This window comes from Aquarana catesbeiana, linkage group LG04 (genome assembly GCF_042186555.1).
Source record: "Aquarana catesbeiana isolate 2022-GZ linkage group LG04, ASM4218655v1, whole genome shotgun sequence".
Classification (NCBI taxonomy): domain Eukaryota; kingdom Metazoa; phylum Chordata; class Amphibia; order Anura; family Ranidae; genus Aquarana; species Aquarana catesbeiana.
Genome location: NC_133327.1, coordinates 197,465,079 through 197,480,472, shown reverse-complemented (window position 1 = coordinate 197,480,472; position 15,394 = coordinate 197,465,079). Strand labels below are relative to the sequence as shown.

Below are 15,394 nucleotides of genomic sequence, written 5' to 3'. Positions count from 1 at the left end.
TTTGAATTGTGAGGAAATGTCATCCTCACAATCTGTATTTGTTTGTTTTTTTTTTTTTTTTCCCCCTTTTTGAATTTGCTTTTTTTTTTCCCCCCCCACTGGGGGAGCTCTAGCACTCTCTCTGCTGTCATCCCCGGGGCGGGAGCGACCTGTGACGTGTCTTCCCGGCAAGGTGGGGGGGGGGACGGACCTGCCCGTGTTTGGCGGCTCCTCCCCCCCCATGTTTCCCCATTGGGCGCTCGGTTGGCCACCGGGCGCCGCGTTGGGGATCTTCCCCTCCTTGCCGGCGGCATTCCGGAACATCCTCGGATGCCCTCCGTCACTGCGCTTGCGCGGGGCCCCGCGCGAGCGACGTGACGTCATAGACATCGCGAGATTTCGGCGAGGATGACGAGATTTTGGAGCCTCGCTCTTCCGGAACGCCGGGGAGACCACACTTGGCTGCCACGATGGGCGCCTTGCCGCCCATCGTGGGATCATCGGCGGATTGCGCACACCTGATGGATAAATGCAAGGTATACACACCTCCTTAATTATGGGTATAAAAACCTATACTTGATGTATGTTCTCAATCTCCTCCTATCTGGTGAACTGCAAACACATCCTGCTGTCTGTCATCACTCCTGCTGTGATTTTTGGCCATTACATAGTAAGTACACTCTCTAAGCCATGTGTTGTTATAGCATCGTTTTGCCCCAAACAGTCGGGGTTTACTGACCCCTATGATTGCTAATATGCTTTTTGACCACTGATAATATATGTGGTCACATACTTTACAATTATATACTTTGTTTATTCTTAGACTGGCTGACTCAGTTTTGGATACCACCACCTGAGTCTTATACAGCTTATGACCAATCCCGGGTTGGCTAACAAGCAACAGTCTAGTTATATGGGACAACCTGATGCATCCACATGCGCTATTTAGCACACTCTAAGGTAATAATAATATCTTGTTTTTTCACACTATCACTCCCCAACGGTCCCCCTTTCCCTTTTTCCCCTTTTCTTTTTCCCCCCTTTTTTCCCCCTCCCCCTCCCCCTCCCCCTATTCCCTTCCCCCCTCCCCCCCCCCTCACTGGCACTCACTTGCACTCCTCATGTTCTTTTACATTCCATCACATCTAGATTGCATGCTTCTTCTCACCCCCTCACTTCTTCTCTTTCACTTCTTTTCACTCCGTCACCACCACTTCTCTTTAGCACAGACAGAATATGTATTAATATCTTTGCAGTTTTGCTCCGTATATGGTATTTCTTTTTAAATATACACCAGATGAATATGGTTCAGAACCCCCTTTGGTTTGGGCCATATATATCATATTTACAATGCCCTTGATCCTTTAGTGGCTTTCTTAGCCCACAGATTAAATCTGACTATCCCAATATGGGCTTTCATTTATTATTCCTTGCAAATCTTCATCGTAGGTGATTTGGTGCTTCCCGGCCGGTCGTCTACATTGGCGGGCGGCGCTCAAAAGTGTGACCTCTCGTAAGCCACGTTGCTTCTCACCATCCTGGTCTGGGTTGTGGCGGCGGTAGAGGAGGTTGGAATCCTCCACTGGAGAAGGGGACAAAGCAATATATCTTTTAAAGGGATCTCCATGTGGGAATCTGTGTTTTTTGTTGGACATACCTTTACTTGGTAACTATACTGTATTGATGTATTATATAATCAATGTAGTTTATACTATATCTATATGAATGGAACATGTATATGTATATCAACTCTACTTTCGTGTTCTCCCTAGCAGACTGATCCTCTGAAGAAGACCCCAAGTATAGGGGTTGAAACGCGTCAGCTTTAATGTTCATGGTATAAAGTACTGTTATGAACAAATGTCTGTATATGTATGTTCAGCTTATTATTCTTTTAAATAATTCCCACTGAAGCTCATTGTTTTTAACTTTGATGGTTTATTATTATTCAATAAAATTGTTATACTTTTTTCAACTTTGACTATATCTGTTATTGTGCTGCCTAAAAACCCCAATGTGGGGAAACTCTCCTTCTTTTGTTCTAAAATGAATACCATTTCCTTAAATTCAGGGGCCCCAGGACATTGACAAGGACAGCCAATGAGCACACAGAAGGACCGCATGGATATCTAATGACCGGTTTACAAAATGACCACCAGGGGCAATAGCCTAACTATATTACAAAAAAAAAATCCCCATTGAAAGAAAAAGTAAACTAGATATACAGGTATATGGCAGAATAACACAAAGCATGCATGAAATCTGGGCCAATAGAATGTCCAGACCCTCATTCCTACTTTCAATAGAACAATCTAGCTGGTATAGAACGATAGAACTTTATAGGTGTCTGAGCTGTTAGGAAAAAAAACACTAAAAAAGCTTTACTTGAAACCAAACACTAGTTGTCTAGCAGAAAGGAGGGATAGAGGAAACATTTCCCAAAGGATACCTCCTAAGAAATTTTTAAAGAAAAAAAATACAAAAGTGTTTTTGACAAGTGATATAGATCCACACTCCTCACCACAACAAACTTGGTGGTGGTACTCTACTCCTAAAAGTAGAAAAATAACTAAACCTAATAGACATATTTAGCTCCTTAGAGCTTACAATCTATAAGCTATACCTTTATTACACAGTATATTGCCTTCTCAACTTTTAGTTTTCCAGCTTATGTTTAGCATTACAGAATATTTATATGGTTAAACTAACAGTGTGTCAGAAAAGCTATCAATCCTTCTATTTGTAGACTTGAACATCAGAAACATCTCAGCGTCAGTTGACAAATGCTTACGGACTGGGAACATTTGGTAATGTACCTGCAGATGAAAAGTGCACAATATGTTATTATCATGCACATAGTGTCCCGTCACTAAGTTATATTGCATTGTCCTAGTCAAATAGTGCCTGTCAACATAAATGATAAATTCATTATGGAGATATCTAGGTAACTAACAAAAGGGCCACCAGGTGGCAGCATACTACCATAAACATGAATGTAGTTCTTATTCTTACGTAAAGGTAACAATCTAAACTAGAATTCTTCTAATGGCAAAACAGAAAAAAAATATAGATAGATAGACAGACAGACAGACAGACAGACAGACAGACAGATAGATAGAATGGCTCCATACTAAAGCCATATCCTCAATTGCTAGAGGAATTCCCTGTGCTCAGAGGCCACCACTTTCAATATCTCAAGAATCTATACCCATTTATTATCACATATACAAGCCCCTGACCTTTTACCATGCAGGGAGAAGTGGGAGAGAGACGTCGGCCCTATTGATGAAGAACGATGGGAGTAGATTTTGGAGGTGGGACTGTTGGTATCAGTGTCCGCAGCACAGAGACTATCCCATCTGTTCATATTGCATCGTGTGTATCGCACGCCGGTGCAGTTGCACAAATGGGGCAGAAGGGACACCCCTATCTGTCCGAAGTGCCAAGCCTAATCAGGAGATCTTATCCATATGCTTTGGAGATGTCCTAAAATGGTGAGGTACTGGAGCTCCATTGTAGCCAAGATCAATAGCACTGGAAATGGACCCACTGACATGCCTATTGGGGAGCCTTAATGAGGAACTGTACACCCCCTTGGTGTACATTGCACTCACGAGACTCACGAGACTCCTACATATAGCCAGAAAACTGATTGCCCGTCTTTGGCTTTCGGCAAATGCACCTAAAATAACACAATGGATCCAACAGGTTAATACCACTCTTATTCAAGAAAAAAATACGTATCATCATAGGAATTCACCAAAAAAATTCTATGGTATATGGCAGAGTTGGTTGAACTCACCAGATGTAGCACCACCACAACTGGCATTAGACAGACTGCTAATGGGATAGCAGCTTTGACGCAGGAACTCCTGGGAAATAAAAGGCAGATCAGGTGGCCTATTGAAGGAGGTCTACTAGTAACTTCATGTTAGTATTGACACACACATTACCAGTGAGATTCGAGAGAGTTATTTTATTTTATATTATGTTCTGTTTCTCTTTATTCTTTTCACCGTTCTTTTTGGTTGTTGCACCCCCTTCGGTTACAGGTGCTGAGAGAGCGCTGGGTATCATACAATGACTTCTATGATATGGTAGTCACAAGAGGGATATGCATTTTCAAATTACTATAGATTGCTTAGTATATACCAAACACTGCTGTGCATTGATTGTATACCTGTGCAATTATACCTTGTAGTGCCTTACTTTTTCATCAATAAAAATCTTTTTTGTTGTTTAAAAAAAAATACTTTCATATAGTTGATGGAATGGAGGAGGAAATAGGTTTATGTAAACATGAAAACAAGGAAAGACATATGAGTTAGCTTGTGAAAGCCCATAATAGGACAAGACATTAAAAATGTAAATAAGGAAATAAGTCCTGTTGATATTTTACAAATTACAGTAAAATAAGCACCCATTAAACACTTTTTTATACATTTTTCAGTCATGTATCCTAAATCTAATTTTCTATTAAACTATGTGATATACTGTATATCAATAAAGACTGTAAAAAAATGTGTGCTAAAAATTGACAAGCGGCAGGCAAAGGGCTAGTTGCCAATATTACCTCTGTACCTTTTGCAGCTCATCATTTCCCCATTACTGACTTACCTTTCCTTGCTACACACTGTGCCACTGCATAGTGGTCATAGCTCTAACTGAAGAGATTGTCTTCATTTTGGAACCAAATGCCTCTGTCCCTCTTTTGTCAATTGTTTTGGTCTGATGTATCAAAAAATATATAAAAAAAACATATAATTTAATTACTAAAAGTGTTAAACTACACTGAATGACTAAATTTTTTTTATAAGCAACCTCTAAATAACTGCATTTTGAAAGCCCAGTATAAAGGAAAAGTGGTGTTGAAAAAACAATTGTTTTTTGCTTATGGGCTGTTTTAATTAATGACCATTAAAAAGAAGGGAGATTCTTGCAATGCAGGTCCTAAGATACAGCTTTCTCTCCATAACAGATACCAATAAAGCCTGGGGAATGCCTAGGAAAAAATCCAAGCCTACTTATCACCAGCTCGCAGACAACCAATTAACCTGTCTAACAGTACGCGTTAAAAACAGGGGTTTAGTCCACACGCATTTGCAAACGCATGCATAAGCCACAGAGCCTCATCACGGCACCCTGGTATCTGTGGCCCTAACACTAAAATATGAGTGTCCCCACAGTGGAGGCACATGCATTGTGATGGATAAATGAGGGCAGGTGGACTGAAGGGGAGCCACCCCTTCTTAAAGGTACAGGAGCACACCAAACACCCAGCAGGTAGCACAATGGCAGCAAAGGTGTTGGTGCCTTGCTGGACCAATACACACACCAACATGATCTCAAAAAACTTGCCACCACCCTCATTTATAGCTGGCTATCGCAGTAAGCGGCATTGGAAGGCTACAAACAGATACCAACATTTCTCTCCAAAACAGTGAGCACACAGTAATGGCATTTGTAGATCTCACTCCGTATCTTGTGAGACTGTCAGTCAGAGGCAGCCGTGCCTTAGATGCCTTTACACTGCACATAACCAGCTATCCAGAATACAGAACAGGAGTGCCTAGGCACAGTCTTATGTCAGGAAATCAACTGCTATTCTTCAGGAGAAATGGAACATTTTTTCAGGCTAATGCTTCGGCTCAATTAACATTTCTGAAAGTTTCCTAAAACAGGAAATCTTCACTTTTTTTAGATCATTTCAAAGTAAGTACTTCAATGCCATTCAGGAGAAGCCTTGTATATTTATCAACCAATACAAGGCTTCCTCTAATTGGCTGAGGTGGAGAGACTGGCAGATGAGGTCACAATTTCCACAGTGCTTCCACGGAAGCCTTGTATTCATTGATAAAAAATACATTGCTTCTCCTGAATGGCAGGGAAGTATTCAGCCGGAGTCTATTTCACTCCAGCAGCGGATGGAAGGTCACCTATACTGCTGCCAGAAGATACACCTACTGTATGTAACTAATGCTACTACAGCATATTGTAGCACTCACAATGGCCATTTATTTACAGTCAGGTCCATAAATATTGGGACATCGACACAATTCTAGTCTTTTTGGCTCTATAAACCACCACAATGGATTTGAAATGAAACGAACAAGGTGTGCATGAAGAGCATGTGGGACAATATTAGTTTAAAAAACTGTTGCTATAATAAGGCGAATAAACCGGGAAAGCAGCACCATCTTGTGGTTAGAAGTGGTAATACATCAAGTATAATACATTGATAACTAACACAATAATCCGACAAACCAAAATATATATATAAATCATACTAAAACATATCTGGAATGTTATTTATGTATCTATAAAGAGTTTTCCGGTAAGAAGAGTGGTATTCTTACAGATGTCCCAGTTTGGTAATAGATATACTTTATTGTCATTGTACACATACAACAAAGTTTTTTTACGGGTACTCTTTACAGCAGCAATAAAAAAAGCAGCACAGGCAGTGGATCCACAACCTCTTTCCAGAGCAGACAGATTTTAAACTCTGTAGCATTAGCTACATACAGTAATATTTCTCTGTCTGCATTTCTATACACAGTGGTGAGGCAGGGGGAAATCCAGGGACCTCTTTGGTGGCTTATCTGCTACAAATAGTAGTATTGGGTAGGTTATTTAGAATGTAGCAGTTTTGTGGTGAAAACATGCAAGTTTTTTTTTTTTTAATGATTTTTTCTCTGTCTGCCATCACGCTGCAATGCATGACAATGTAAATCACATTATTTTCTATGGTGCCTGTTCACATCAATGCGACATTGTGCAATGCAAAGGTGCAGGTGCCTCTTTTGGTGCAGCATAATGTGTTTTTGGCCCAATATTCTTCAATCGTTGCCCATGGAAAACGCATGTACATACATTTTTGCTGTGTTTTTGGCAGGGTTTGGGGTTTGACTCCTCCACAAAAAAATGCATGAAGCTTGAAAATGCATCAAACAAGCATATAAACATTTTCAAAAAACCTGCTACAAAAATGCACCAAAAAAATGCATAATTTTGCAGCAGCACTAGTTAAACCTAGGCTTAAAATGAAATTCAATGTTTAATTTGGCTTTAAATATTTTAATTTGGCCAAGCTGGCCCAAAACAAGCTACAGTCAGGTCCACAAATGATTGGGAGCTCTGTATTCTTGTTTCAACAATTTCTATTGAAGGAATTTTAAAAGTAGCAAAAATAAGCAGGAAAAAAACAAAGGAGTCGTCGCATATTGCAATATATAAGGCATTGACATATATGTAGTACAAATTATCTACCTGCTTATTGAAATAAAGATGTATAAAAAGTAAAGTTTGGTTTAAGTTAATCCCAGTAATTGGAGGCTCCCGTGGGACTTAATAATACACTGTAATAATGGAAATAAAATGTATTAAATAGGATTGATAATAGTGAGAGGCTGTTTTTACACTTGCAGTTAGAGGGCAGTAAAAATATGTAGTCGAGCTGAGTTTTCAAAATCCCAAAACTCCCCCCCCCCCCCTTAAGCTGCTAAGGACACGGAAGGGTGAGGACACATGCCATGGCCATGGTGCAACAAAAAAAAAAACCCTCATCACATCCACAGCATATTGCATGTGGTTGAAGCACAATGTGTGGGTTTTTAGGAGTTAAAACAGGCAGTGAGAAGGCGACATAATTCCTCCTTACCACCTGTCAAATGCCCTCTGAAAAAATATATGTTGTTAACAAGAAATGGGACATAGGAGATAGCAGTGGAAGGGTCAAATGAGAAGGCTCCCCCTAGTGTTGTTTGGACCAGGCAAGGGGGTATCCTGTTGGAATATTACCTCCTCCAGGTCTGCCAGCTGATAAAACAGAAGGGGGGAAGAAATGGAGAGAAGAATGACTGGAATTTGGGGGGGGGGAATAGATGGAGGATTGCAGAAAAGAGAAATAGGAGGGGAAGGAAAGGAAGGGTTATGGAGCTATAAACCCGAATCTGGGGTCCATAGCCCCGAGTCTCTTACTGGGTACAGAGGTGCGCTCTGGGATTTTCTTTTTTTTTTCACAAGAGCGGCGGCACCGCTCACTCCATTAGAACTGGTGCCTGGTGGAGTGATATGCTTTGGAGTGCCGTGCCCGGACTCAGAGGGTGGGGCTATCTAGCGCGGGCGAACTGAGGGCTGAAGAAGTGAACTAATCCCTGCCTGCAGCCACTGCTGAGCCTTACACAGACACACTGTGCTTCACCAGCTGCAGTAAGTAGGCACCTGCTAGCTAGTAAAAGAAACGAGGCATGCTTCTCACTCTCTCTCCACAGCCCATGATCTCCTGTACCATGTCCACAGCCCATGATCTCCAATACCGTATCCACAGCCCATGATCTCCAGTACCGTGTCCAAAGCCCATGATCTCCAGTACCATGTCCAAAGACCAGATCTCCAGTACCATGTCCAAAGCCCATGATCTCCAGTACCATGTCCAAAGCCCATGATCTCCAGTACCATGTCCAAAGCCCATGATCTCCAATACCATGTCCAAAGCCCATGCGATCCAGGCGTCCGGGAACACGGCCATGGGTTCCACTGCGCATGCGCGCGCGTTCACGGGTGCGGTCACGCACGGGCACGCGCGCTCGCACTCCCGCTATCAGGCGGGCTATTTAAACCGGTCTATCACACACCATCTCCGCTGTCTGCTCTACAGCGTTCTGTGAGTGTTACCTGATCTGATCTGTGTTTCCTGTTATCTGACCCGGCTTCCTGTTTGACGATCCTGCTATCTGCCTGCACCAGACCCTTTTGGCTTGCCTGACCATCCCTCTGCATTACCCCTGGTACCTCTGCTGTCTGAACGTTTCTGACCACCGGCTTGTTGACCCTCCGCTGTGTTCATCAGCTTCCAGTCTGCTATTACCTGCTGTTGTTCCTGGTTCCAGTCCAGCGTTCCAGGCTACCTTCTGCTGTGTTCCAGCCCAGCGTTCCAGGCTATCTTCTGCTGTGTTCCAGTCCAGCGTTCCAGGCTATTACCTGCTGTTGTTCCTGGTTCCAGTCCAGCGTTCCAGGCTACCTTCTGCTGTATTCCAGTCCACCGTTCCAGGCTATTACCTGCTGTTGTTCCTGGTTCCAGTCCAGTGTTCCAGGCTATCTTCTGCTGTTGTTCCAGTCCAGCGTCCAGGCTATTACCTGCTACTACCGCTTTTCGTACCTGCTATGGACATTTTGAATACCATGTCCAAAGCCCATGATCTCCAGTACCATGTCCAAAGCCCATGATCTCCAGTACCATGTCCAAAGCCCATGATCTCCAATACCATGTCCAAAGCCCATGATCTCCAATACCATGTCCAAAGCCCATGATCTCCCGTACCATGTCCGCAGCTCAGTACCATGTCCGCAGCCCATGATCTCCTGTACCATGTTCACAGCCCATGATCTCCTGTACCATGTCCACAGCCTATGTCATCTCCTGTACCATGTCCACAGCCATTCCACATGTCCTTTAAGAGTCTTATATTTAATGTTAGAGGAGGAGCCACTCTGGGGACCCTGATGTAAGGGGGGTTGGCTCTCTGGGGACTCTGAAGTAAGGGGGGCTCTTTGGGGACCCTGATGTAAGGGGAGGCTCTTAGGGGACCCTGATGTAATGGGAGGTTCTCTGGGGACCCTTATGTAAGGAAGGGCTCTTTGGGGACCCATATGTAAGTAGGGAGGTTCTCTAGCGACCCTAATGTAAGGGGGGGGCTTTCTGGGGACCCTGATGTAATGAGGGGGGCTCTCTAGGGATCCTAATGTAACAAGGAGGGCTCTGGGGACCCAATCAATAATAAAAAAACATGGGATCCGCACTCAGATTTGTAACGATATTTTATATATACTGTATATACTATACACACACACGTATATTATATACATATGTATGCCCGTCCAAGTGTATGACTTTCTTTACTTCACTACTATGGGCTCTAGCCCCGATCGTTTGTAGACCAACAACACTCCTGGAGCTAGACCTCCCAGAGATTCACACAAGTGTTATTGTCATGAAGATCCTGCCAGTAACCGGCGATCCAGGCGTCCGGGAACACGGCCACGGGTTCCACTGCGCATGCGCGCGCGTTCACGGGTGCGGTCATGCACGGGCACGCGCGCTCGCACTCCCGCTATCAGGCGGGCTATTTAAACCGGTCTATCACACACCATCTCCGCTGTCTGCTCTACAGCGTTCTGTGAGTGTTACCTGATCTGATCTGTGTTTCCTGTTATCTGACCCGGCTTCCTGTTTGACGATCCTGCTATCTGCCTGCACCAGACCCTCTTGGCTTGCCTGACCATCCCTCTGCATTACCCCTGGTACCTCTGCTGTCCGAACGTTACTGACCACCGGCTTGTTGACCCTCCGCTGTGTTCATCAGCTTCCAGTCTGTTATTACCTGCTGTTTTTCCTGGTTCCAGTCCAGCGTTCCAGGCTACCTTCTGCTGTGTTCCAGCCCAGCGTTCCAGGCTATCTTCTGCTGTGTTCCAGTCCAGCGTTCCAGGCTATTACCTGCTGTTGTTCCTGGTTCCAGTCCAGCGTTCCAGGCTATTACCTGCTGTTGTTCCTGGTTCCAGTCCAGCGTTCCAGGCTACCTTCTGCTGTATTCCAGTCCAGCGTTCCAGGCTATTACCTGCTGTTGTTCCTGGTTCCAGTCCAGTGTTCCAGGCTATCTTCTGCTGTTGTTCCAGTCCAGCGTCCAGGCTATTACCTGCTGTTGTTCCTGGTTCCAGTTCAGCTTCCAGTCTGCTATTACCTGCTGTTGTTCCTGGTTCCAGTCCAGCTTCCAGTCTGCTATTACCTGCTGTTGTTCCTGGTTCCAGTCCAGCCTCCAGTCTGCTATTACCTGCTGTTGTTCCTGGTTCCAGTCCTGCATTCCAGTCTCTATCCTCAGTCTACACCCCAGACTACTGACTCCAGAGGGTGCCACCACTACTGGACTTTCAGCAATTGTTGATCCTGCCAGGCACCCATACCACTCTTCACTCCTGGCCCTCTGTCTCCATTTCAGGGGAACGGGAGTGGGAGCTGTAAGGGAGGTCTTTTCCTGCACTCCAGGCTCACAACCTACCAGGTACGTGACAGTTATACAGTTTGGTCCATAAAGGATCATTCAAGTCTTTATGAAGATAATGTAGAGCCCATGAGGTCTTGGTCTTTTTGAATTTAGACACTGTTGTGAGGGAAAGCTGTGAGTTTCTTATTTATCATATACCAAGTCATCTTCTGCTTGAACTGTTAGTTTGTAGAAGTGCCAAACCGCCAAGATTTGCCATCCTTTGTACTGTATAAATTAATTTTAGGAGTTAGTTAGGAGGTGTTTTTTGATGCAGACTGAGAAGGGCTTCATAAGGAATTTTACATATGTCCTTTGCTGATGTGGTTTGGACTAATTGGTAAACTTGAGTCCAATATCCACAAATTCTAGGACAATCCCACTAAATGTGCATTAACCTGCCATTTGATCCACAGGCCCTAAAGGAACTCTGTATTTTTCTGTAATCAGCTTCCAAGGAAACCTGTGAGATGGGGGCTTTCATTAATTACCTCTTTCTGAAAATACTAGTTGCCCGGCTGTTATTCTGTCCTCCGTCTTGTTTCTGAGTTACGGACCAGCAAGTGAAAAAATATCTCCTGATTTTCTTACTTGTTTCAGGCAATTGACTTAGAAATCAGCACATAATAAGCAACTATGACTGCTTCAACATACAGTACATGTAGCGCTTACCCCCAGAGGAGCCACTTGTTAACGTGGGTTCTCTGTTCTTTGCCAGGACTCTGAGAATTGCTTTGGCCCCTCTGATACACCGGGTTATGTATTAAGATGCTGAAAACACCTATTAACTCAGTTATCAGTAATACTACCCACAACTGTGCCAGAATGTAGGAAATAAACACCAAGCTATGTAGTAGTAAATAAGATAAGTATATTCTCACCATGCAAAGTTAATGATGATACTCAGAAGCCAAAGAACAAGTAAAGGAGGCCTTTTAAATGCAATAAACTAGCTGACCAGAACACTAAACTATAATCTGGCAGCTTAGCGAGATCACTGTGGTACTAAGAAAACTCACCTAATATCGGCAGCACTGGTAAAGGGCAGCATAAACATTGAACCATTTAAACAATGAACAGCATAAACAGTTATGGCCTGTACACACGGTTGGATTTTCCTACGTAAAATGTCTGATAGGAGCCTTTTGTCGGAAATTCCGACCGTGTGTAGGCTCCATTGGACAGTTTCCATCAGAATTTCCGTCGCACAAAATTTGAGATCTGGTTCTCAAACTTTCCGACAAAATCCGTTTACGTAAGTTCTGATTGTGTGTACACAATTCCAACGCACAAAGTGCCATGCAATGCTCGGAATCAAGCAGAAGAGCAGCACTGGCTATTGAACTTCATTTTTCTCAGCTCGTCATACGTGTTGTCTGTCACCGCATTCTTGACGTTCGGAATTTCCGATCAACTTTGTGTGACCGTGTGTATGCAAGACAAGTTTGAGCCAACTTCTGTTAGAAAAAAAAACTTGGATTTTGTTGTCGGAATGTCCAATCGCGTGTACGAAGCATAAGAAAAAAGTCCCAGAGTGCACTCTGTGTATATCCCCCTGAATGTAGGTGTATGTATAGTTCCTAAAAGGGGTACCAATGGTAGCTAATTGTATAGTGTTTGGTGCCTTGTTTTCAGACTTCAGCTGGCTAACAGTGGGGCCCAAACTGTATGGTGGTGCACTTTATCTTCCCTTTTAATCTGCATTGGAATTTGTTACGCAAATGGGCTGTCTCCTGTTGTACTGAACTGCTAACAGTGGTGTAGTACGTATAGCTACAACTGCTCATGAGTCCTGGTATCCAGTGAGCTTTGTCATGAACATGCATTTGTCTCTGATCTCAGTGCAGCAGCAGTGGAGGGGAAGAAAAACAGGCTGGGGAACACAAAGACTGCTCTGTGGCAGCCCAGACAGTGGCGGGTGGGGGAAATTAGTGTATCCACAACTGCACCTCCCAGTCCTGCCAGGTGCCCAGCTACATACACATTTATAAACTATACAGAAAAACAAGATTTTTAAAAAATACTAAGAAGTTACATCAAACTGATCTCTTTTATATATAGATCTAAGAATACTGAAAAGGCAATGCATTCCCTGTATCCCATTATATACAAGGGTTCATGCACATGGGGGCATTCTTCCTTACAGTGTAAACCCACTGTGTATTTGGTGCTCAGGAGCCCCTGGTGTTGTGTACAGTTCCCCATAAATATGTATGGCTGTAGGCGGCTGTACGCAAGCATGAGCTGCTACATGCGCAAAGTGATTCGGAACGCAGATTATTTTCTATTTGTTTGACTCCATAAAATGACAAATATTCCTAGATTGTAAGCTCTAATGAGCAGGGCCCTCTGATCCCTTCTGTATTGAATTGTATTGTAACTGTACTGTCTACCCCCATGTTGTAAAGCTCTGCGCAAATTGTTGGCGCTGTATAAATCCTGTATAATAATAATAATAATTATGCATAGACTGGAAACCAAAAATTTTTATTTTGATCAGCTTAGATCTGTCTATCTCTCAATGTGAGGCAAATGAGAGGCTTGCAGAGAAAAAAGGAGAGCGAGAGAGAGAGCCCTTCTGGTGTAATATTGTGATATATAATGAGTGTGAGGGAAAGAAATGAAGAGAAGTAATGGTAGTAGATTTACTCACATCTAGTGAAGTTTTGCTGGACTACTAGGGTGGTTTGCTCAACAAACGTGTCTGCATGCAGGTCGTGTTTACACTCAGGAGTGACTAAATTCCATTTCTACTTTGCGGAACTTCAGAATGGTAAAGCAATTGTGTAATAGTAAGACAAAGAAATCATCAATTCCAAGGGGGCTTTGACTTTATTAAGGCCTTGTTTACACTTGTGGTTGGGGAGAAGTAAAAGCACTCCAATTAGATGCACTTTTACCTCTGCCAACCACACCCCTTTAAGCTGCAAAGATAGCAGACAGGGATGTTCATATGCCATAGTCACGATATTTTGGCCATAGTTTGCCCACTCCTGCACCCCCGTCACGTTGCCACCTACTGCATCTGGTGCGGGTTTTTAGGGGCTAAAATAGGCATTGAGGAAGTGACATAGGGCCTCCCCACCTCCTGTCAAACACCCTCTGAAAAGTGATCCACTGCATCATCCTCTGAACAGGGCAACGCCAATGTAAACAAGTTCTGACAGGTTGATTTTGTTAGATACCAAATAACATGTTTCCTAAATAATCATCACTTCCTAAGAAATGTGGTGTGACATATACTTGTCAGGCTGATGTGGCGATTTAAGAATGTCTTAAGCAGAGATTGTATATTATAGGTTGTAATGCTTTTCCCACTCTTGTTCCAGATAGCAGAGTTCCTTCTGAGAAAAGGTGCCACCTTGCAGACGCTGGATGAAAACCATCTCACCCCATTACATCGGGCTGCAGGTCGAGGCCACACTGACACAGTGAAACTGCTGCTGATAGAAAGAGCTGAAGTGAACAGTGCTGACTTGTTGAACCTAACACCTTTACACCATGCAGCCTACCATGGTCACAATGTGGTATGTGTGTATCTTCTTCAACATGGAGCCAACCTACATGCCAAAGACTGGCTGGGAAAGACTGCATTGCACCTGGCTGTAGAGAGAGGCCATACTGCTGTGGTTAAAACGCTGAAGGAATGGGGAGCTGATCCCTGTGTTAAAACAAAATGGAATGAGTCAGCTTCAGACATGGCTCCACAAGGCAGCTGTAAGGATATTCTTAATATTTTAAACATGGGAGGTATGAATTTATGCTAGAGCAATAGAAACATATAATGAGACTAAAAACATTAAACCGAATACACACTACATACACAAATTATAAAGACAGTTTTCATATCTGGCAAAGGTGAATTCTTTAGCTAATTGTGTGAACTTTAAGAGCAGTATGTTATGCATTCCACTATTGCATTGGTCACTATTTTCTTAAGCACTTTTTCCTGCACAATTCACATTAAACTGTATCTATTATCAAAAATAAAAAGATGACATGTTTCCACATACAAATGTAATGTAATTCTGTCATTTTAATTGTGCGCATTCTGTTATATTTCAATGTTGCCCTGTTGATCCTGCCAGCAAACCCAGGGTTAATCAACTTCCTGCAGTCTGGTGACAACCCCAAAGCAGGCTCTGCAAATATTCCTCCAGCATTGTCACCTGCTAGAAAGCTCTGCTTCCCAGAGACCGTAAATGAATATGGGAATGTTGCATCACATCACATCACATCATTCCCCTGCATTCTCTTCCCGTACTTTTGCATATGATTGTTCCCTCGTGTCAATCAAGCTGCAACTCTTCCTCTCAACTGTGGTGACAATAGAATCTACATTTCTGATTACACATACAGCAATGACCTTAGAGGTC

General features: G+C 43.3%; 1 protein-coding gene across 1 annotated transcript in view; it reads left to right on the top strand.

Annotated features, from left to right (window-relative positions):
• The window catches only part of LOC141141457 (uncharacterized), a 71,304-nt gene extending 56,255 nt beyond the window's left edge, over positions 1-15,049 (top strand). The window contains exon 3 of the mRNA XM_073629085.1: positions 14,348-15,049. Coding sequence (XP_073485186.1) covers positions 14,348-14,785 — 438 coding nt within the window. The 3' untranslated portion in view covers positions 14,786-15,049. The remainder of the gene's footprint in view (positions 1-14,347) is intronic.
• The last annotated feature ends 345 nt before the right edge of the window (positions 15,050-15,394 follow it).